General features: G+C 41.1%; 2 protein-coding genes and 1 long non-coding RNA gene across 5 annotated transcripts; 2 read left to right on the forward strand and 1 right to left on the reverse strand.

Annotated features, from left to right (window-relative positions):
* Positions 1–6: 6 nt before the first annotated feature.
* Positions 7–5024, forward strand: LOC135089079 (uncharacterized). The gene is made up of 9 exons (XM_063984301.1): positions 7–142; positions 557–710; positions 1273–1355; positions 1870–2305; positions 2433–2559; positions 2837–2961; positions 3280–3639; positions 3880–3913; positions 4757–5024. Exons 2-9 carry the CDS (start codon positions 566–568, stop codon positions 4890–4892), a joined length of 1446 nt encoding a protein of 481 aa, XP_063840371.1. The 5' UTR covers positions 7–142; positions 557–565; the 3' UTR covers positions 4893–5024.
* A 1127-nt stretch (positions 5025–6151) lies between these two features.
* On the forward strand, positions 6152–22728 carry LOC135089086 (DNA polymerase epsilon catalytic subunit A-like). The gene is given in 30 exon segments (XM_063984306.1): positions 6152–6350; positions 6946–7075; positions 7769–7849; positions 8080–8217; positions 8391–8462; positions 8690–8844; positions 9102–9342; positions 10119–10268; positions 10378–10544; positions 10806–10938; positions 11030–11143; positions 11254–11466; positions 11576–11824; positions 12138–12337; positions 12614–12833; positions 13142–13342; positions 14261–14500; positions 14846–15073; positions 15372–15622; positions 15958–16138; positions 16562–16714; positions 17140–17340; positions 17908–18141; positions 18324–18617; positions 18736–18945; positions 18947–19666; positions 19890–20984; positions 21088–21266; positions 21575–21707; positions 22274–22728. Coding segments are annotated over 30 exon segments (6834 nt in total). The 5' UTR covers positions 6152–6282; the 3' UTR covers positions 22457–22728.
* On the reverse strand, positions 21559–23808 carry LOC135089088 (uncharacterized). 3 transcript variants are annotated; one of them, XR_010261386.1, is made up of 4 exons: positions 23539–23808; positions 22779–22918; positions 22256–22327; positions 21559–21697 (listed from the first exon to the last, which is right to left on the reverse strand). It is a non-coding gene; the product is annotated as an uncharacterized LOC135089088 (long non-coding RNA). The 3 variants fall into 3 exon arrangements; XR_010261384.1 differs by having other exon boundaries at positions 23553–23806; XR_010261385.1 differs by having other exon boundaries at positions 23631–23802.
* Between the last annotated feature and the right edge of the window lie 164 nt (positions 23809–23972).

Below are 23972 nucleotides of genomic sequence, written 5' to 3' on the forward strand. Positions count from 1 at the left end.
GATTTTACTTGCCAGACTGGACCAGAATGTGCATTGTGCTGAGCTAGTCAACGGTCGCTGCGGAATCTTGTTTGATCCATTTATTTGTGTATATACCCGTGTGTCTTTAGGCTCTGTCTTATTACATCAGCTTACATATACGGTGTGTGTGACCATTTGTATTTTTAGGTTCTTTGGTAATTATTTATAATAGGTCCGTCTCACCATCCCCCCAAATCCCTCAAACAAGTTTTGGGGATCTGGTGAGAGGGCGAGGTTTTACGTTGGGGGAAGTCAAATTAGGTTAAATTTGGGGATTCATGGAAAGAAGTCCAAGCTATGTTTTAAAAACTCGGAAATTTCTTGCCTAACCCAACTTTACTTTACCTTTACCTAACTTAAATCATGTCAGTCCTGCACTCAGAATCACAGAAAGAGTGTTCTATCTGGAAAACCCCAATAACTGCTAATAGATCCACTTAATATTGTTGATATTTGACGCCTAAATGTTTGAGAATTGGAGCCATTGAGCCAAACTTGTGATGTACCAGTTTAGTCATGTCTGCCCTTTCCTCAGCACCCCAGGATGAGTGTGCTTGCCTGCGGCCTCAACACGTCAGGACAGGTGATGAAGGCCGGGCCAGGCATCCTCTGCTGCCCGTCGCCTGTTGCCTTCCCCTCAGCTGTCACCACAGCCAGTGTTGCCTTCAGTCATATACTCTGGAGGACAGGTAAGTAGTGGAGGATAATACTGAAGTAACAGCAGCATTTCCATCCAGTTAGATTAGGTTAGATTAGCTTTACATTATTTTCACTGATAATCCCTTCATTTTGTATATCATGATTAAAAAAAAAAACGTATTTTTGCCCAGATATGAATAGTCACTGTCTCAAAATTAATAGGTCAGGATTATTTCCATAAAACCCATGGTGAAATGATACTGTGTTACTGGTAGTAGTAGTAGTAGTAGGAGGAGGAGGAGGAGGAGGAGGTTCTGGCTCTGTCTGTCTCTTTATATCTGTATCTACTTATCTGTCTATTGGTCTGTTTGTCTGTATTCTCCAATGAGATGATACTGTGTTATGCGTAACAATAGTAGTAGTAGTAACAGGAGAAGGAGGCTGTCTGTCTGTCTTTATCTGTCTATCCATTGTTGTCTATCTCTGCCTCTGTTTGTCTGCCTTTCTCTACATATTCTCCGATGAGTGGACATATTGGTCTGGTATGTTTTCTATTGTGTATGATTGTGTCCTGGCATTATGCTGTGTACTATTATATTTTACACTTTCCAGATGCAGGATGGCAGTGGACAGGGTATGATAGTGGAGGCTCTCAAGGTTCTCAGGCAAGAGGGGTGATAAAGTCAAGTTGGAAGGTAAGAAAATGTTACTTTTTTCATCATAGGGATGCTTATCACTTGTTGCTATCTTGGTGGAGACTGACATAAATTGCAAGTCAGGGGCAGAATTTTGTTTATTCATACAGTCTTCTGATAACTTGGGAAAATACTACAATATAAGGGATTGTTTGTCTCATTATTATATGGAACTAATCAAACTAATTAGTGAAATCATTAAAGCTTGTACCAGGACCAATGGAGATTTGATCTTACAGTATTAATTAAAAATTTTACAATCTGACATCTAGATTCTTCATTATATATTTTCATGAAATATTGAAAGCATTATGTGATTATATTTGTGTTGAATCCAATCAGAAACAAACTAATCAGTTAAACAAACTTCTCAGTTAAACACTTGCATTGATGAGGTCTGGTGCTGTCACATGTACTGAAAGATAATGATATAATCCATGGTGTACTTTGCAATATAAGAAAAAGAGCACACCGTGGCCTCTTTTCCCAACATTATAGGAATGCATCTTTACAGGTGTGTGTTTGTGAAAATCGTATTGCTGCGATAAATGATGATGGGTCTGTGTTGGTGTGGGAGAAGCAATGGAAAACTTTACACTTCCAGAAGAGAAACCCAGACAGTGAAACACTTGGCAAAAATTTATCACAGGATATTGACAGTACAAATTATAAAGGAAAGGAAAGTACAAATATAGATACCAGTATGAAATTTCACTTAGAACAAAGAGAATATGAAAGCACAAAAAGGAAAGATTTAGAAAATACTTCTCATGACACAGTGCCTTATAATCATATTACTGAAACACAGACTATGAATAAAAGGTGTAAACTTGAGACTTTTACAAAGAAAGATGAGTGGCAGGTTTCTAATCTTTCATGTCCGGCAACGACAAAGATTACTTTTGCTAAGGTTGCTGTTGAAGATAACTCACTGCTGGCAGTAGATACAGGTAAAAAACAGAGAGCAAAATGTATCATAACTCAAAATGCTATAACCAGTATTATGTAGGATTTATTCATTAAAAAAAATGGAAGCACAGGGAGTTGAAGTGTTTATTTTTTTGTGATTACAATCAGCTGGAGTGATGTACTGTGGCAGTGTTCCTGTGCCTTTGAGGATGAAGATGAAGGAAGTGGCTGTGGGGAAGGAGCATTGCATGGCCCTCACCGCAGCTGGGGATGTCATAACCTGGGGGAGTGGAATGTAAGTTAGTTTTTCTGTATGTATATCTCTTCACATTATTACTTGTCCTTTTAAGGTTATTTTTTGACATTACAGTATGTAAATCAGGGGGAGTATTTGTATTCACAGGGAGTTTAAAGTATTCACAGTGATATTCAAATACATATCACTTGTATTCACCCTATACCTAATACAGATGCTCTGGGTACTGAATAAGTGCAACTCCAGTAACCACTTTGTTCCAGCAAGCACTGCTGTAGTGATGTATCCTTGCTGTACTGTGTTGGTGCTTATGCAGGTTTATTTCTAGGCGGGGGCAGCTTGGTATTGGTGAATTGTGTCAGGCAGAAAGGCCAATACCTGTGGAGAGTCTGCAGGGGGTTCCTATCACCACTATTGCCTGTGGAGCCTGGCACTGTACAGGTGAGAACTAATGTGTCGTATTTTTACTGAAAAATAAGTAAAGGAGCATCTGTGGGACAAAACCTAGCTTTTGCTCCAAACACATGATGTGCAATCTTACAGGGGGAAATAAAGACATTAAACAAAACGTTGATAATTATTTTTGCTTTTTAAGAATTTCCTTGTTCTTATAAATTCTTTACAGTTAGACAGCAACAAAATCTATGAAGTTTTGTTAATAGCATCATTACTGGCACTGTTAATTATTATCATCATCCCTGTTGTATTATGTAATATGCCTTGAAGCGAATGAATTAATGATGTGTCTTATTGTTGCAGCTCTGAGTGAGACAGGGGACCTTTATGTATGGGGCTGGAATGAGAGTGGACAGCTGGGGTATCCTTATAACTGTGAGGGCAGCCAGTCTCTCTTCCTCTTCTTTGAGCATGCCTGTCAGTGTCCAGAGAGGAACCACCTGGAAGGAGAACAATTGCAGGAAGAAAACAAGGACACTGAGGAGAGTCAAGGAGTGCAGGCTGAAGTAAGGAGTAAAGGAATGCAGGACAAGAGAGTAAATCCTAAAAGAAGGAAAGAAGTCATCAATGTTCAAGCATCTCCCGTGTTGCTGGACTTTTGGACTGAGGATGTGAACATAACAAACGTTCAGTGTGGGGACCGACACACCCTGTACATGCTGGGTAAGTGGTTTTGCCTTGCCTGTGACCCCCACATTAATGTTACACATTATTAAACACTATTAAGTATATAGTAAGTAAATAGATATTTTGTTTACTCCATGCTTTTATTTTTAAACTACTGATAGATTTTCACTCTAAAGGAAAGCATCTTCTAATACCCAGCAAACAGGTAGATGTTAAAATATAAAGTGTAAGCAAGCCACACCATCTAATCCAGACAATTTTTTGGACACTTTACAGATGACGGCAGTGTTTGGTCAGCAGGAATGAACAGGTAAGGGTAACATTTGCTTTAATAGTTCTTAGGGTAAACAGTGAGAAAATATACCAGTGGATATTAGTGACAGCATAACATAGAAGTTTCCTTTATATGAGTATTTAAATGTGAGAAAATGTTTGTGAATGTGGTTATGAACATAGGAATGTGTGCCTTACCTCAGCTACCTTCCTGAATGAAGAATGTTGGTGGGATAGATGAGTATGAAAGATTAATTAGTTCACAGAAGCAGGTGTGCATTGGGGACTGGCATTTCAGTAGTCTCTCTCTCTCTCTCTCTCTCTCTCTCTCTCTCTCTCTCTCTCTCTCTCTCTCTCTCTCTCTCTCTCTCTCTCTCTCTCTCTCTCTCTCTCTCTCTCTCTCTCTCTCTCTCTCTCTCTCTCTCTCTCTCTCTCTCTCTCTCTCTCTCTCTCTCTCTCTCTCTCTCTTTCTTTTGGCCAGTGTCCCTCCTACATAAAAAAATAAATAAATAAAATGGAAAAAAAAATAGATATATAAAAATTGGAAGTTCCATACATCAATTAAGCAATGGAGGATGTTGACTTGATAGATTAGCTTGAAGGATTTTACCAGCTTACTGAAGCAAGTGTGCATATCATCATCATCAACAGCCTCTAGGATAAAGATATATCAGTGGGCCTGTTTTTTTTTTTTTTTTTTTTTTTTTTTTTTTTTTTTTTCTTCTTCTTAGGCCAGTGGACCTCTTACTTGAAAAAAAAAAAATGAATCTGACACTTTGCTCAGGGTGTTAGGTTGCAGGTATGGTATATCAATCAGTCAATCTATCTATCTATCTATCTCTCAGTCTGATGCCTCGCTTGGGGGGGTGTTGTGTTACAGGTATGGGCAGCTTGGCCTGGGTCATGTGCGTGCTGTGAAGGAGCCGTGCAGAGTGTTCAGGCGCGGCATCAGTGATATGTGTGCTGGGGGCTGGAACTCCATTTTCTTCACCACCAGTGAGCTGCCAGCCTCCTAGCAGGGTGTTGGGTCAAGAGCACAGGCAGATGCACTTTAACTGAGTGTTTTTTTTGCCTTCACAGATTGCATTATATTGCTTTACTTTTGTCATTTCTAAAACACCCAGAAATAAAGTTTATTGAGATTTGTAGTTACTAGTTTCACTTCCTTATATTTCTTTTGTATTTTGTTATTTACTGATCTAATCTATCTATCTATCTATCTATATATATATATATATATATATATATATATATATATATATATATATATATATATATATATATATATATATATATATATACAGGGTGGCACACACACACACACACACACACACACACTCGGCCCTATCTGATCTAATAAGTTAAGAAATGTATTAACTTTCAGGCAGTATCCTTGCAGCCCTTTGGCAGTCATGTAGCCAAGATCCCCTCACATTATATTATTTGAGACAGAGTAGGGTATTTAGCTAACAATTTGCAAATTAACATTCAAAGCATATGCATGCATGTGCTAAAATGTTATTAGATATCTGTGGGAACCTGCAGCATCTCAGCACAGAGGAATATAGGTTATAAAGGTGCTTATCATCCACCTCGAAAGGGCTATTAAGGGTATGTGAGCATCCTCTCCCTCCTCACTGTACGGTCTTATGCTAGTGCAACTTCCACTTCCATATTCGAACCTCCCGCCTTGGTCAATATTGAAGTTGCTGGTTGTGTACTGTAAGAAAGGCTCTCTTAACTTATAACTCATAAAGTGTTCCTAATTTTACGGAGAAAACTGGCGCCTTACAAAGTTCTTAAATGTTTAATGAACCGAGGCCCAGTATTGATGAGATTTGTTATACCTATGGAGTTATCCCATGCGTAGCAATATTCTAAAAACTCGATATGGCAACATTCAAACTACGTAAAGGTGATTATCCGGGTTCTCAAGAGTGTTTCTCCTTTTAATAATATAGCAATCTTAATAATTTTATACTATAACCATACAAACATCCTTAAAACTCCGTGCCATTTCACCCATATCCTTTTGAAAGTAATGGAGATGCGGCGCAGAAGTGTTTCAGAATATGGTCCCACGACTATTATCAAGGGAAACAAAGATGATTGACTGGGTTTTCAAGAGTATTTCTCTTTTTAATAATATATATAAAAAACAACTTATTGATATATCACTATAACCATTAAAAAAAAAAAAAAAAAAAAACGAAAACCCCGTTGTGAAGGTGCGAGCAGAAATGTTTCAGAATTGGCGCCAGATGAGGACCGAAGCAGAATTTTGGCGCGCATTTTTACAGCTGACTCTTGTTGTTGTGGGACGGCTGAGGGTTTCCTGTCATGTGTGCCTGATTTACCCCGTGTCCCTGCTCCCCCTGGCCTTGTGTTGCTAAAGAGGATACCAAGATGCCTCTCCAGAACACGGGGAAGTTCAAACCTGATAGATTTAGTGGTAATAAGGAGGGAGATGCGAGGTGAGTGATGGTGGTGGTGGTGGTGGTGGTGGTGAATCGTCCTTTCCTTTCATTCTTTTGTGGGTGTGAGCTTTTATTGTACACATCCAGGCTATGATATTTCCATGATCCTGAAAGCCTATTAGTAGTGTGGATTAATTAAATTTGTAGTGAATGCTTGTGTTAATGCAATTAGGATAACATTTAATGAGTAGTTTCATGATTTGACAGATGGTGGGTAATTTGCGAATATTTCAGTGCGATGTTGGTTAGTTGTCATTCACAGGTTTACTTTATGGCAGGCTTCTTAATAAAGTGTTTAGGGAGATCAGTATATATCAGATTCAATTGAAGGAATAAAAATTGGCTCACCTGGTTGGACTGAGTGTGCTTATAGAAGATTCAGTAATGGCAATTAAATATCTGAGAAGTAACAAAGATATTCTCCTTATCCAGTGGGGCCAGTGACAGTTCTAAGAGACTTAGTAATTGCAACTCACTGTCATTTCAGCATATAAGAGAAACCACAGGACTGAGTGTGTTGTGTTTGCATGTAGAAGTCTCAGTAATAACATTTAAATTTCAGGAAAGTTACAAAGATATTTCTCCTTTCCAGTGGGGCAGGTGACGGTTCTGAGAGACGCTTGCAGCAGAGCCTGGAGAATGACGCCACAGATGAAAAGTTTGGGTTTGTGCGGTACACCAAGCCACTGGAGATGGTGGGCTGGCTGCTCAACATGCATCCTGTGAGTGTGGAACGTCCTGCACTCTGCCAGGGACTGCATGGGACAGGGGAATGAGGCTGATGTGTTGGGCATAATTACTAGATGCTATTAGGAAAACTCTAACTTGGTCTAAGAAATGCGTGAAAAAAAAAAAATCATGTGAATTATTTTGACAGCATAGAAAGTGTTGACCTTAGAATAAAAAAAGGACATGTACAGTTTTGCATTTTCATCACTCAGGTTTATAGCAGGTTAGAGTTTTCTTAATAATACCCTGCTAGTGAAACGATTGAGGGATTATGGAAATGACCTTAGTCTGCCAATTTACAGACACTTGACTGTTTATTTCTGAGCAAAATATTATGCTTTTTGAACTTGTGATTTACACAGTGAAGGGATTAGCTGTCAAATTAGTCAACTTAATGAATCTAAACCAAACCAGACCTAACCCACCTTCAGATAAAAATGCTACTGTTATTTCAGTGTTATCCCATGATTGTTAAACAGTTATATAAAGCTTATTTGTAATTTGTTTAGTTTTGTCAGTTAGTTCTTGATAATTTAATAGAATCCAGACCAGTTAATGCAAAGCAGGACTAGGAATCTTTTTTTCTTAGGACTTTGTATCTTTATTAAACAGAAGATAAGCACTAGGTATACCTTTATGTTTATTTACTTAATTGTGCCAATGTAAATGTCTATTTTATTCAACAGACTGAAATTCTTAATGAAGAGAAAAGGTTAATCAGTGCTGTCGACTACTACTTCATCAAGGAAGATGGATCCAGATTCAAGGTGAGAAGATTGCCATCTGCTGTGTTATACTGATGCTTCCTTCCTCTCAGCTGTGGTCAGTAATGATTCTGTGTTATACCAATGCTTCCTTCCTTCCTCCTAGCTGTGGTCAGCAATGTTGCTGTGTTATACCAATGCTTCCTTACTCTCAGCTGTGGTCTGCAATGTTGCTGTGTTATACCAATGCTTCCCTTCTAGATGTGTTCAGTAATGGTGCTGTGTTCCCCCAGGTGTCACTGCCATACCAGCCATACTTCTATGTCATGACCAAGAAGGAAGTCACTCAGGAAGTTGCTACTTTTTTGTCCAAGAAGTTTTCTGGTATGATTTCTAAAGTGGAAGTTGTTAAAAAGGAAGATCTGGATCTGGTAAGCTTAGTAAAGCTTTGTCCTTCCTGAACATTGCATTCTTTATCTTCCAAAGTAAAGGTTGCTGTAATTGTTGTATATAGAGGGAATTTTTAATACAATAGCATCAATCATCTTTTGAAATACATGTTAATGTAATAGCTGTGCCTTACTTGTGCTATTTTATCTTGCAGGACAATCACTTGAGTGGGCTGAAGCAGACTTTACTGAAGCTTTCTTTCATGACTGTGAATGATCTTGTGAAAGTAAGATATTGTTTCAGCAATATACATTGCTGCAGACACTTCTAGTGTAGCCATGACTGTTGTGTGGATTTATCATGGATAATGTTTTATTGGTTTATGCTTAAGTTTGACTAGAACAAAAATTGCAAGTGTGCAGTTAAGAAATAAAAATAAATTACATGAATACCTCAGATAAACATGGCTGAAGTTCATTAAAAATATATTCTTTCATCTTTTTCATTCTTTAGGTGAGAAACACCATCAACACTGCTGTCAGAAGGAACAAAGAGGTGGCGAGCTCCAAGACTGTGTTCACAGAGATGCTGTCGGCTCACTTTGCTGGGGAGACAAGTGATGGTAACAAGCGCATGCAGGACCATCTGGAGAACATCTTGGACATCAGGTACACAAGTGCTAAAAAAAAGTGTCAATTTCAATCTCAAATATATTTCTCTTATCATTAGTGATTACTAATGTTCATTACAGACACATACATTCTTGATGATGTGTAGAGTTATTAGGAGCTTTAGAAAAATTGGACAGATTTATGGATGGCAGTGATAGATAAAAATAGATAATTTTGTTTCATACTGGGACTACTGTGTTTAGGTCTGATGGTTTCTTGCAACTTCCTTTATTTTCCTATGTTCTTTTTCTCAGGGAGTATGATGTCCCCTACCATGTGCGGGTCTCCATTGACTGCAAAATCTTTGTGGGGCTGTGGTACTCCATCCAGAGGTGCAGCACAGGCTTCCCCTCCATCACACGGCGGGAGGACCTGCTGGTGTGGCCCGACTGCATTGTGCTGGCCTATGACATCGAGACCACCAAACTGCCCCTTAAGTTTCCAGACCCCAACTCAGACCAAGTCATGATGATCTCATACATGATTGATGGGCAGGTGAGAGCCAACGCTGGATTACAGCAGCTTGCAGCCCACCACTAATAGAAATCTGCTGTTTGCTCTGGTTCCTGAAGAATACAGTAAAATCCCTCTTATCCGGCATCAACGGGACCGCCGACATGCCGGATACTTGAATAGAAGTGAAATTATGTCCACAATCACCACCCTACACTCACGCATCTTACCATAACAAAGATCAGCTGATCTTAATCAGCTGCTTAAGTGTAAGCACAACATGCTTCCTCTTTTCTGCAACTTTAGGCATGATGAAGGCGTCAGGCGATAAACAGTGCACACGCGGGACTGAGTCACTGAGTAAACACAGTGCAGTGGGCCGTGGGTGGCGCAAAGCAGTGCGGTCTGGTAGCGAGGGGACAAAGTATGCCTCGCGTGGGAATTTTAATCGATTTTATGAGTACACATTGATTTTTTGTTGATTTTAAGGCTCGGGGAAAAATGTGCCGGATACTTGAAGCTGCCGGATGAGAGGGATTTTACTGTATCTCATTTGGTTATTGAAATTATATGTATTTTCAAAGCTCACACACATATGCACAAAGGGATGAATTGGTGTAGCTTTGATTGGTTATTGAAATTATATGTATTTTTAAAGCTTACACACACACACACACACACACACACACACACACACACACACACACACACACACACACACACACACACACACACACACACACACACACACACACACACACACACACAAACACACACACATGTACATAAGGATGAATAGATGCACATTTGATCTACAGGGATTCCTGATTGTCAACCGGGAAATAGTGACAGAGGATGTGGAGGACTTTGAGTATACGCCACGGCCAGAGTTTGAGGGACCCTTCACCGTTTTCAACGAGCCAAATGAAAAGAACGTGATCAGGAGATTCTTTGATCACATTCTAGAGGTGCATTGTAGTTTTTTATTTTGTATTCTGTTGTGCATCGTTGTCACAGTGCTGTGTGTCTGTAGTTAGTGAGTTGAACTTAAACTTTTCTTTCTTCTCATTTGTTCAGGTGAAACCGCACATCTTTGTCACATACAACGGAGATTTCTTTGATTGGCCGTTTGTGGAGGCTCGGGCCAAGATGCACGACATGGACATGGCCAAGGAGATTGGCTTTGCAAAGAGCCGTGATGGCGTCTATTCCTCCCGACCCAGCATGCACATGGACTGCTTCTGGTGTGGTGCTTTGATTGTGTTATGAAATTTATAGTACTGTTGAGTTTTATCATTATTCAGTCTTATCTTTTCCATTGCTGTCTTTACCTAAGTAAAATTTGTAATAGCTGGGTGAAGAGATTTGAAGTCACCTGTTGGATGTGAACTGCTTCTGGTGCAGTGTTGTAATTGTATTATGAAAGTTATAGTACTGTTGAACTTGTCATTATTCATCCTTTATCATTTTCATCATTGTCTTCACCTCAGTAATATTTTCAACAGCTGGGTGAAGAGAGATTCATACTTACCTGTTGGATCTCAGAACCTGAAGGCCGTGGCCAAGGCCAAGCTGCATTATGATCCAGTGGAAATAGATCCAGAAGACATGTGTACCTTTGCAGTAGAGCAGCCACAGGTGAGGTGACCAATTGTTTCTTTTCTGCATTGTATTTCCACAATAGTTTGCTTCACATCTGTAAACAATACTTGTGTACCTTGTTTTGCAGGTTCTGGCAAACTATTCCGTGTCAGATGCCGTGGCAACTTACTACCTTTACATGAAGTACGTCCATCCCTTCATTGTGGCTCTGTGCACCATCATTCCCATGGAGCCTGACGAGGTACTGGGGCAGTTAATTGGTCTTAGAGATAGTTTGAGATATTGAAGAATTCATAGATAAGCTATTTTATGTTCTTTCACTGTTTAATTTTATTTGGATTTGTCCTGTAGGTGCTGCGCAAGGGTTCAGGTACTCTGTGTGAGGCGTTGTTGATGGTGCAGGCCTACCATGCCAATATTGTCTACCCCAACAAACAACAGTCCATCCTAAACAAGCAGACCGCTGATGGCCATGTGCTGGACCAGGAGACATACGTTGGAGGCCACGTGGAGGCCATTGAGTCTGGGGTTTTTCGAGCAGACATTCCCTGCAGCTTTAGGATGGTAGGTTGTGTCTATATGGTTTTGCCAGAGTGTAGTGTAATTTCCTGGTGTATTCTCATGGCAATACACATTATGATGCTCAAGGATTCAAGGAAAGCTGTTTTTTCAGGTGCCAGAAGCATACCAGAAGCTTCTGAACAATGTGGAGCGCACCATCAAGTTCTGTATTGAGGTTGAGCAAGGCATTCCATTGGACCAAGTGACCAACTACACTGAGGTGGTGGAAGACATCAAGGCAAAGCTGGCAAACTTGCGGGACTCACCATATTGTCTGAAGAAGCCTCTCATCTACCACTTGGATGTGGGCGCCATGTACCCCAATATCATCCTCACAAACCGCTTGCAGCCATCTGCCATGGTGAGTGTTGGCGTGGACCACATGTCGGTGGCTTGTCAGGCCACTGCTGCCATCCTGGAGGAAAGGATAGGAGATTTCTTGGTGAAGTAGGGATGTAAAAGATGCAACCAGTGTCTTTCTTTTACTCATGCCTCTTAAAATTATTCAAAGTGCCTGTGGTATAAGTACAACCGCTCCTAGTGCTGACTGTGAGTGGACTGCCCTTCCACTCACCGTGGTGCGTCACATCAGTAACAGTGCTGCCCTTGATGTCATTATTCTATCCACTGCACATCACTAAGAATTATTGCTAACTGGATTGTTTGTCCTTCAGGTTGATGAGAGTGCTTGTGCTGTGTGTGATTTCAACAAGCCAGGAGCCACATGCCAGCGCAAGATGTCCTGGATCTGGCGTGGTGATGTCATGCCAGCTTCACGTAGTGAGTTCCAACAACTTAAGCTGCAGCTGGAGACAGAGCACTTCCCTCCGGCTGAGCCAGGCGGAGAGCGCAGGGCATTTCACCAGCTGAACAAGTATGTGCTGCTTTAGTGATCTTTGTGTGGGAGGACAGTGTTGGTATGCCTGACAATGAGTGAAGAAGTGTGCAGGAGTTGACCGATTGAACAGAAACAAATGAAGGTCTTTCTTGGCTAATCCCTTCAGGGAAATTGACTGTAGTCATAGAATCCTTTTGTGAAATAGGTAACTGATGATTTTTAGATTTTCTGAATACCTACCTCTTTCAGTATGGTGTGACTGTAATCACTTATTGTATTCCTAACATTTTCACATCATCATGACATTCGCAGGGAAGAGCAGGCAGCTGTGGAAAAGAAGCGTCTTCAGGACTACTGTCGCAAGGCTTACAAGAAGACCAAGACCACCCGCACTGAGGAACGCTGGCAAACAATTTGCCAGCGAGAGAACAGCTTCTACATCAGCACTGTGCGCTCCTTTAGGGACCGCCGCTACGAGTACAAGGGACTGCTGAAGGTGGCCAAGAAGGATGTGGCAAAGGCACAGGAGAAGGTTTGTGCTTGTTCATATCCTGCACCAGCATGAGATGGCTATCCCCAAAGATGTATTGATGGCAGGTTTGGGCAGGTTATCAGTTTATCAGTTCATTTATCCTGTGGTCCAAAGCAATAGTTTTTACTTACATGATGTACTAATGCATCTGATTTAGATATTGTTAGATGATTTTGCAACCAGGAAGAAACAATAATTCTAGGAGGATAACACTACAACAGATGCTCTCACCACTCACTTTTACAGTTCTTATGTTTACTTCACTTTTTACTGTTCCAGTGTTTACTTCATTTTTTGCTGATCCTCAGGGAGATCCATCAGAGATCAAGGCAGCCAATGCAAAGGCGGTGCTGTACGACTCCCTGCAGCTGGCTCACAAGTGCATCCTCAACTCCTTCTATGGGTATGTGATGAGGAAGGGCTCCCGCTGGCATTCCATGGAGATGGCAGGCATTGTGTGCTACACTGGGGCAACCATCATCACCCGCTCCAGGGAGATCATTGAGCAGGTGAGCATTGTAAAGGGTTGTGAGGAGACTTGTGGAAAGGTAGAAGACCTGAGGATGGTGTTTTGAGGGAGATATGAGAAGGATGTACATGATTGATGTGTTGATTGAGAAACTGGGAAGCCCAAGTGAAAGAAGAGATTGTCCATGACTGCAAAAGTGGGAGGTAATTGTAAGACTAGTGGAAAGATGGAAGACCTGAGGATGGTATTTTTAGGGAGACATGAGAAGGATGAGCATGAGGAAAGAGCTTGTAATTGTAAGGAGATCAGTGGGAAGAGAAGACCTAAGGATGATGTTTTGAGGAAGACATAAGGGTGTGCATCAGGTAGAGATTGTCCTTGTCCATGACTGCAAAAGTGGGAGGTTATAATAAGAAGACCAGTGGAAACATGGAAGAAAATCTGAGAATGGTGATTTGAGGGACACTTGAGGATGGACATGAGGGAAGAGATTGTCCATGACTGCAAAAGTGGGAGATTCTCAAGCTATCCAACCATGTAAAGGAAAATCAAGACATATAGAATAGTGATGATGAGGTGACCAGGATTTTGATATTCAGAAAAAAAATTTAATTTAGAGAAATATTGAGCTGGTTAACATCCTCAGGAGAAATGGTACTGCTTTGGAAAGTCATGAAATAAGTTTGGTGATGGTTTGTGGATTTATATGAGGAGGGAATAAAGTTTGTATGTTTAGAGCTTTTAAAAAGGGGAAATTCTACAATGTCAGGAGTCATTAGGGAGCTTGAAAAGATCAGATGAATTTATGGATGAGGATGATAGGTGGAAAAAGGTAGGTATGTTTCATATAGAGACTGCCACCTGTAGTTCTGATGGCTTCTTGCAACTTCCTTTATTTTCTTTTGTTTCTTTTAATTCTTAAGTATAGCCATGTCTCATATACACATCTTTCCCACAGATTGGTCGTCCTCTTGAGCTGGACACTGACGGCATTTGGTGCATCCTTCCTGACTCCTTCCCAGAGAAGTACACCATCACCACAACCAATCCCAAGAAGGCCAAGGTTGTCATAGAGTATCCGGGCGCCATGCTCAACGTCATGGTCAAGGACCACTACACCAACCACCAGTACCACGACCTCGTGGATCCCGAGAATCTGGAGTATTCTGTGCGGTCAGAAAACTCCATCTTCTTTGAGGTTAGTGTGCTTGCCTCGTGAACTTTAGTGTACTTACCCCATGAACTTGAACAAACAGGTGTGTGATTTGATGTGAGAAAAGAAAAAATAGTGAAGAAGGATAATATTTTTTCAGTCATTCATCATGTAAGTTAACATTATTTTAAAAGATAATAAATGACAAAATTTTTTTCCTTATGCTTGAGGTACTGCCCACTGGACACCTTGCACACACACTTATGAGAGGTGGGGTTCTTGGCATGAAGATATTTCTCTACCATAATGAAAGTTCTTGCTGTTCTTCATGTAGATTGTTGACTCATGTGGATTGTTGCTTGTGGTAATGGAGTGCATGTTGTGGTGCAGGTTGACGGCCCCTACAAAGCCATGATACTCCCAGCATCCAAAGAGGAAGGGAAGAAGCTGAAGAAACGTTATGCTGTGTTTGAGTTTGACGGTTCACTGGCAGAACTGAAAGGTTTTGAGGTGAAGCGTCGAGGGGAGCTGCAGCTCATCAAGATCTTCCAGTCATCTGTGTTTAGTGCCTTTCTGCAAGGAGACACCTTGGAGTCTTGTTATGCCAGCGTAGCCACGGTGAGGAGCACACCAGCTGGATGTGTTTCAAGCACATCATCTTCAATGTCTTGCCACTCTTAGGAGAGCACCTCTGAGGACTTATGAGTGCACCTAAAGGACTAATGTAGCACCTTCCCTACTCCATTAAAAAGGATTTCCCTTTTCTTATATAAACTGAGACTTAAAGCTTGTATTTCCTTACATATTGAAATTATCCAGTTAACCTTCAGATGTATATTGATTTTAGTAGCTGATATTTTGAACATCTTTCTGAGGACCTTTTTGTATCTTACATGATTGACTATTGCCTTGGCAGGTTGCAGACTACTGGCTGGATGTCTTGTACAGCAAGGCTGCCAACATGCCAGACTCAGAGCTGTTTGAGCTGATTGCTGAGAACAGATCCATGAGCAAGAAACTTGAGGAATATGGTAACCAGAAATCCACTTCCATCTCCACCGCCAAGAGACTCGCTGAATTCCTTGGTGACCAGATGGTGAAGGACGCAGGGCTGAGCTGCCGCTACATCATATCCAAGAAGCCAGATGGAGCCCCAGTGACTGAGAGGTTGGTTTTCCTTGTGTCTACTTGCTATGAAGTCATTTGATGTATTTTCTCTAGATGTATGTTTCATGGATTTAACAATATGAGTAAGTAAAATTGTGTGGTTATTGACAGTGCAGAATGTTTAGTTGAAAGAATGTCTTAAGATAGGAGCATCAGAAAAAGGCTTATCAGAAATGGTGACCCAGAACAGGGATTAATCTGTGAAGAAGATTGATAGAGTAGGATTGGTGATAACTTGGAATAATGTGTAATTTGCCACTTTTACTCTTCGTCGATTTCATAGGCACAGTATATCCCCTCTCAGATAAATAAGTCACTGTTATATTCCCTTCCAGAGCCATTCCCCTTAACATCTTCCAGACGGAGCCGTCCGTGAAGCACCACTACCTGCGGCGCTGGCTCAAGGATCCCTCCCTCTGCAACTTTGACATCAGAAACATTTTGGATTGGAACTATTACATTGAGAGACTGTCAGGCACAATTATGAAGATTGTTACTATACCTGCTGCTCTCCAGGTAAGTTATGGTCTCCTCAGAAATATATTTATCATAAAGAAATATATATTGAACATACATTTATTTGGAGGAATGTTTTGAAGATATTTAATGTTCCACTGCTATGGCCTTCCTTTCTTAGCTTTACAAGCACTGTAAAAAATATCTCCATGGTTACAGAAAGAAAAAAGGGAGGAGAGGATTAATTTTGTCTTTTCTAGGCCAAAGAACTATTTAAGTGATTCCAGCACATAAGTAAGTGTTTAAAAAATCTTACATGGATAAAGGAAATTAGTTGTCCTGCAGTGAAAGGGTTAAGAATATGTAGAATAGTAAGATTCTTCTTTGGGTTTAATAGCTGGACTTTGAGTGTTGAGAAAATGAGGCAAGTTTAAGAATAAGTACAGGAGTGAGATAATTCCTTGGGTTTCTTAATTCAAATAGGGTGTTGAGAACCCAGTGCCTCGAGTGCCTCACCCCAAGTGGTTGCACAAGAGGATGATGGAGAGGAACGACACCTTAAAGCAGAAACGTATTACTGACATGTTCTCTGTTATTGCCAAGCCCACACCGAGGCCCCAGACAGTGGAGGAGGATGTGAGTATGGAAGCACGGCATGTCTTGTGAGAAAGTGAGGGAAAAGCACTGAGAGATGTATTTGTATGTAGTGAAGATGGATGGATATTGAAGTACAAATTGTATTATTATTAAAATTGTTTGCTGATTATTCACATTGACCACATTGGCTGTAAGAGCTTGATAAGTGTTGGCCACTGCTTTAAGAGTTGGTATGACACTTTTAAGACAGTGCATTTTTTTGGCCTTTACTCAAGAGCTTATGCTATGTGAATCAGTTATTTGAGATGGTCTTGAGATGGAGATACCTGAACAATGAAAAGCTGTATGAGAGATGTAGTATAAGAAGGAGCAAGGCAGCAGGCTAGAATATAGAGTAATTCTTGTGGAGTTAACATTCTGTTGTAAATTCATTCTAGTAATTCATATTGTGAATGCCTTTCCAGTCTGAGGATCTTTTTGCATCCCAAGAAACACCTGATATAGAAGATGTGTTGTCATCAAATTCTATAAACAAAAAGGCTTTGGGACCGGCTGTGACAAGCAAGCGCAAAAGACCAGCAGACTCACTTCAGGCAGACACAAGTCATCTGAACAGGAGTTGGAGGGATGCTTTGGGCAACCCACCCAAGATGGGAAGCTCTAAGGTAAGGTGTTTTTTTCTTTGTTAGTTTGCCTGAAGAGATAATTTCTACTAAAAATATCTTTGCTCATAAATTTCTTCCTTTTCAAAGCTAATATTTGCAAGCTCTCTCTCTCTCTCTCTCTCTCTCTCTCTCTCTCTCTCTCTCTCTCTCTCTCTCTCTCTCTCTCTCTCTCTCTCTCTCTCTCTCTCTCTCTCTCTCTCTCTCTCTCTCTCTCTCTCACTCTCTCTCTCTCTCTCTCTCTCTCTCTCTCTCTCTCTCTCTCTCTCTCTCTCTCTCTCTCTCTCTCTCTCTCTCTCTCTCTCTCTCTCTCTCTCTCTCTCTCTCTCTCTCTCTCTCTCTCCCTCTCTCTCTCTCTCTCTCTCTCTCTCTCTCTCTCTCTCTCTCTCTCTCTCTCTCTCTCTCTCTCTCTCCAATAATGCTAGTGCTTCCCTTTTTATTAGTGCTAACTCAGCTGCACAGGAGAATCTGAATGTATACACAATTGAGTGAAAGCTTTTATATTATGGTGAGTCATTCTCATTCCTTTCAGCTAGCCTGCAGGCAGCTAATATGTTATTTCTAATGCAGGAAGGGCTTCGGGCGTGGATTCAATTCCAAAAGAAAAAGTGGGAGTTTCAACAACAGCAGAGGAGCAGTCAGGCCAAGAGGACACGCAAAGACTGGATGACCTTTGGGGGTGGGGTGAGCAGGGGGGAGGCTGGCAGTGGCAGAGTGGTGAGGTCTGGGCCAGCCATGACATTAGGGGGCTTCCTGCGTCAGGCTCACCGCACACTGCTGGATGTTCCTTGGCAGATTATTCAGGTGGGTGCTGCAGCACTAGATGACCTGAGATTCAACCTGCACATGCAAGGTGGCATACCAATAAAAACTTTATAAAAATTAAGCTGCTGCTTGTAGATTATACTACACTGGTGAGCTGAGAGCTTTAGGGTACATATTGTTTAGCACTATTTACATTATAGAAAATTGGCCTCTTGTTTCAGCTTGCAGAGACAAACACTCCAGGACAGTTCAAGCTGTGGGCTTTGGTGGGTAGTGACCTTCATCTCATCAAGCTCATCATTCCTAGAGTGTTCTACATCAACCTGCGATCACCCAAGGAGGAATCCGAGAATGACAGTGGAACCTGGAGGAAGGTGAACAAGACGTTGCCTCGCTGCTACCCGGTGCACCACCTCTATGAGTACAGCCTGCCAGAAGAGGTGTTCAGGAAGCACAGCAGCGGCCTGGTGGCTGATCTCTCCTCCCCAGACGTGGAGGGGATTTACGAAACTCAGGTGTGTCATGTGCAGGTGTCAGGATCCTCTTGTTATATAATTGAAAGTCTTGCACATGACTCTTTCCATAGCTTTTGTGCCATACTTGCCTAATAAAGGTTCTTTGTGTCCTCCACAGGTGCCCTTGGAGTTCAGGGCCATGGTCCAGCTTGGGTGTGTGTGTGTGGTGGACAGATCCCTTACTCAGGGAGAAACGGATACATTTGAATTAAATCAATTGAAATTCAAAACAGTGGCTCAATACCAGTATTTAGAGGAAGGCAGCATGCGTCATATCTATTTCTACCACCACTCCAGCGGGAACAAAGCTATGTTTGGCATTTTCTTCAACCACAGCAAAAAAGGCGAGCATCTTTGTGCTTGACACAGTCCGTACCAATCAGATGCCAAACATGGCAAACTTATACAATACTGAAAGAAATACAAGGATAGCTAGTGGGATTGAAGACTCAAATCTTCCAGAAGCCAACTTTGAATTTGATGTCAAGTTTGAAACAGAAGCTAGAAAAATACACCGTCAAATTCAACGTGTTTTGCAAAGTTACAGAGATGAGAAAAAAGGGCCCACTCTGGTGGCAGTCCAGTCTCCAATGAGGCTCACAAGCTTGACATCTCAGATGCCTGATCTAGGAGAGTTTCCTCAGGTACCAATTCACATAACAGACCCTGAGACAATGTACAACGTCCTGGACTGGCAGCACAAAGGGGCACGTGCAATGGTGCGTCACTTCCTAGGAGTGAAGCAGCTGCTTTCAACTTCCATGGAGCAGAGTCGCTACTTCCACATTCCTGTTGGCAACCTTCCCCGTGACACTACAGCTTTTGGGGCAGATCTCTTCTATGCCAGGCACCTGCAGAAGCACAACACAGTCCTTTGGGCCTCACCAGGACCCAGGCCAGACCTTGGAGGTCATGAACATGATGACAACAGGGCAGTGTTAGAGCCTGATGGAATATCAGTCACTTCCCAAATCAACCACTCTAGCTGTTACTCCACAGTGTGTGTCGAGCTGGATGTTGATGCTCTGGCAGTCACTACCATACTCCAGGTGAGCTACTGCTTTCTTGAGCCTCCTGTCTCCCTTTCAAACAATCAAGTACTCCTGCCTTAGAGTAATTTTTGCCATTCTCTCTCACTTTTTCTATGTATGTTACCAGGAATAGGTATCAGACTAGGTAGGCACTGAATTTTATATAGAAAATGTTAATGACTTTATGTGGTCAAACAGATGGAATAATGTCATGATACTTTGCTTTTCTTTGACTCTGCAGGCAAACAATATTAATGAAATGGAGGGAACTAGCAGCAGTGTGGCCTTTGATGCGGCTCCTCAGGCGTCACTGCAGGACATGATGAGTGGGCCAGACTCCTCTGCCACAGTTTATGATGAGACGTCTCGCAGCGCCTCGGCTTTTAAAGTTCTCCGTCAGATGGTTGCCGCTTGGCTGCGTGATGTCTCAGTGTACAAGAATGTGTTTGCAGATTATCAGATTATACACTTTTACCGCTGGCTGCATGATCCAAACTCCCTCCTGTATGACCCGGCCCTGCATCGCATGCTGCGCAACCTGATGCGGAAGCTCTTCCTTCACCTCATTGCTGAGTTCAAGAGACTTGGAGCAGTCATAGTACATGCCAACTTCAACAAAATTATACTCTGCACCAGAAAAAAGAGATTAGAAGATGCCATATCCTATGTTCAGTATGTTGTGAACAGCATCCGTGGCAAGGAGCTCTTCCACTCCATCGATCTATCCTTTAACCAGTGTTGGGAATACCTCATGTGGTTAGATCCATCCAATCATGGTGGTATTAAAGGAAGGCTTCCCAAGGAAATTCAGGACAGTGAGGAGAGTCAAGAGGAAATAAGAAATTCAAATAGTGGAGTTGTTGAGAGTGAAGAACAAAGTAATACTACTATTGATGAGGAAGGACCTCTAATTGAAATGGCCTGGAACCTTGCTGAGTTCTTGCCCAAGTGGTGTGACTGCCAGTCCAGCTTTAACAATGTCATAGCATCATACATCTGCACCATCTATGAGAAGTTGCAGGAAGAGGCAAATTGCCACACTCCCGGCTATACTCCAATGAAGAGAAAACCCTCAAGTCAAGCTTCTCAGCAGCCACCCCCTGCAGACTCCAACAAGACTTGTGCAGAGTTTGCTCGAGAACTGGTAGCTGGTCAGCTGGCACAAAAGCTGTACTTCCTGACTCAGCGCATTCATAAGAAGGGGGCTGCCAGTAAGGAGGTGGAGGACGCTGAAAACAGCATGCTGTTGACTGCCTCATTCCACCACTTCCCAGCGCTTGAGTTTGTGAAAAGTGTAACAAAAGTACTGTCTCTTGACAGTACTGTGACACAAGAGGTAAGTTTTTTTCTGTTTTAAGACTGAGAGAGGTTCAGAATGTGAAAATAAAATACATGTTCTAGAAGTTCTCCATTTTATTAATATTGAATGTATTTTCCAGGTGTGCAAACTCCGAAGAGATCTTCTTAAACTACTGAACATTGGAGAGTTTTCACTCGAGGCTGAATGGAAAGACCCTTGTGTGTCATACATCCTTCCAGAGGTTATCTGCCACTCCTGCAACCACTGCCGCAACATTGACCTTTGTAAAGATGTGTATCAAACTACTGAAAGTGGAATGTGAGTATCCTGTTTGGTAACAAACACCTCCCTAAGTGTTGATTGCACCTTTGCACAGCAGTCTTTTTCAACATTATTTGATTTTAACATTAAGACAGCTGCCTGAACATGAAATTTACTATAATTTAAAATTTGTCAACCTAGAATTATCAGTGAGACAGCTTCTTGTTGGAAAAGTGGGATACACAACAATAGATCTCTGTGGGTGGGATTACAGTTATGACTGCACAAGGCTTAGCACAGGATTGTAGTGACCAGGTATTGCACGGGAATGAGTGTAATTAATAAATGAACTACATCATCCTCAGGCGTGTGTGGCTTTGTCCGGTGTGTGACACCAGGTACTCCACGGGAGACATCGAGCAGCAGCTGATTGACTTGATTCAGAACAATTCCATGGCTCTTGTTCTTCAGGATCTGCAGTGTGAAAACTGTCTGGAGGTAACAAACCACTAGGGTCTTGTGTTGGAGGATGGGGGAGAGGTGTCAAAGAAAAATTGAGAGATTGAGGCTAAAAGTAATGAAGTGAATGAGGAGGGAGGGAGGAATCTCTCTCATACAGACCCACAATATGTCACAGCCCCCCCTCCTCTCTCTCTCTCTCTCTCTCTCTCTCTCTCTCTCTCTCTCTCTCTCTCTCTCTCTCTCTCTCTCTCTCTCTCTCTCTCTCTCTCTCTCTCTCTCTCTCTCTCTCTCTCCACCCCACCTCATCCCACAGACCCACAGTATGTCCCCCGACAGTATGTTTATGAACCACAGTCACTCACCACAGCCTTGCATATTCTCTCTCTCTCTCTCTCTCTCTCTCTCTCTCTCTCTCTCTCTCTCTCTCTCTCTCTCTCTCTCTCTCTCTCTCTCTCTCTCTCTCTCTCTCTCTCACACACACACACACACACACACACACACACACACACACACACACACACACACACACACACACACACACACACAGTATCTCTCATTCTAAGCACTGCTGGAGGTGTTCTCACCCAGTGTTCCTCCTGCAGGTGAAGCAGCCCAACATGACGGTTCACTGCAGCTGTGGTGGACACTTCAAGACTCTGGAGAACCACAAGGAGTTTGAAAATAAGTTGCAAGTGTTCAATAAAATCTCTATGCTTTTCAACATGCCTCTCCTTGAAGAAAATATAAAATGGATTTCTGAAAATAATCACTGGCTGGTTTTGTGATTTGTTGGCCATCTGTGGCTTGAAAGTATTTCATATAACTGCATTTAGTTACAATAAACAAACAGTTGTACATATATATTTCTTTATATAACATTGGCAATATAATTGTACATAACGAATTGTTGTCTGAATTTTTTTTTTTTTTATTGAAAATTGTCTTGAAGTATTTTTAGATATTCAAGCCCCAGATGCAATTTTGAAGACATCCAAATTCTTAATGCCTATAGACAAGGAGTTTGTATTTATTGTGTCAATAAATTAATTTTATATAATCTGTGTTTAGTATCCTGCATGTCACTAACCTGAAAAGTACCTAACTTACCTTTAAGTGTGAAAGACGAAATGGAGTTTGGTTTTAAGAGTTGAATAGGGAAGTCTATAATGGCGTGGGTTTGGTTTTAAGAGGCGAGCACAGGGAAACCAATAGCTGTGGAGTATTGTTTCCCTCAGCAACACTTGAACCTGTGGGAAATATAAATGTTTTAAGGTTCCAGTTACACAACTATCACCCAAATATATGATGGATGACAGGATGAAGTCCAGTGTGGTCACACTGGCAACTCTACAGCACGAATGACTCTATGCCGAGCAGTGTGCTGGTTTGAGTGGTGGTGACTACAATGAATGTCTTCTCTAATGAGGTTTGTCATATCTTCCATAAAATTTTCACAGATAACAACAACAACAACAACAACAATAATAATAATAATAATAATAATAATAATAAAATAATAATAATAATAATAATAATAATAATAATAACAATAATATAATAATTAATAATAATAATAATAATTATTATTATTATTATTATTATTATTATTATTATTATTATCATTATCATTATAATCATAATAATGATTGCAGTGGTAGTAGTAGTAGTAGTAAAAATAATAATAATAATAATAATAATAATAATAATAATAATAATAATAATAATAATAATAATAATAATAATAATAATTATAATAATAATAATAATATTATTATTATTATTATTATTATTATCATTATTACTGTTATTGTTATTTTATTCTAATAAATAAAATACATAAATAAATATTAGTCTGAAGTAGAATTACCCTTAACTTATTACATAAGATGTAGTAAGTAGTAGGTAGTAAGTAGTAGTAGTTCTTCCTTCGACAACGGAAGCTTGGTTGGACACACTCACAGCAAGCTCTCAGCAGCAGCAGCAACAGAAGTCCATAAGAGAGGGTGTTCTCCAACCTTGGCGGCTGGGGTCCACTGAAGCAATTAAGTCGAGCTTTGGCGGTGGACGAGACGGCTAATCACTAGTTGAGGTGTTCGAAACACTGTGGCGTTTCCTGTCATCTTTTGTTTTTCTTTCTTGTTCTGAATCTGAACCTTGACTTAATTTTATGCCAGTCACCTGTAAAGACGTATTAGCACCATTACTTTCTATCCTACATGTTAACAATCTTGCATGAACAGCCCGTGTGTGCAAAGTACCCACTAATCTTGAGGTCACAAACAGCTCATTATAATGCAAACT

Source organism: Scylla paramamosain, chromosome 32, assembly GCF_035594125.1.
Source record: "Scylla paramamosain isolate STU-SP2022 chromosome 32, ASM3559412v1, whole genome shotgun sequence".
In the NCBI taxonomy this organism is placed as follows: Eukaryota; Metazoa; Arthropoda; class Malacostraca; order Decapoda; family Portunidae; genus Scylla; species Scylla paramamosain.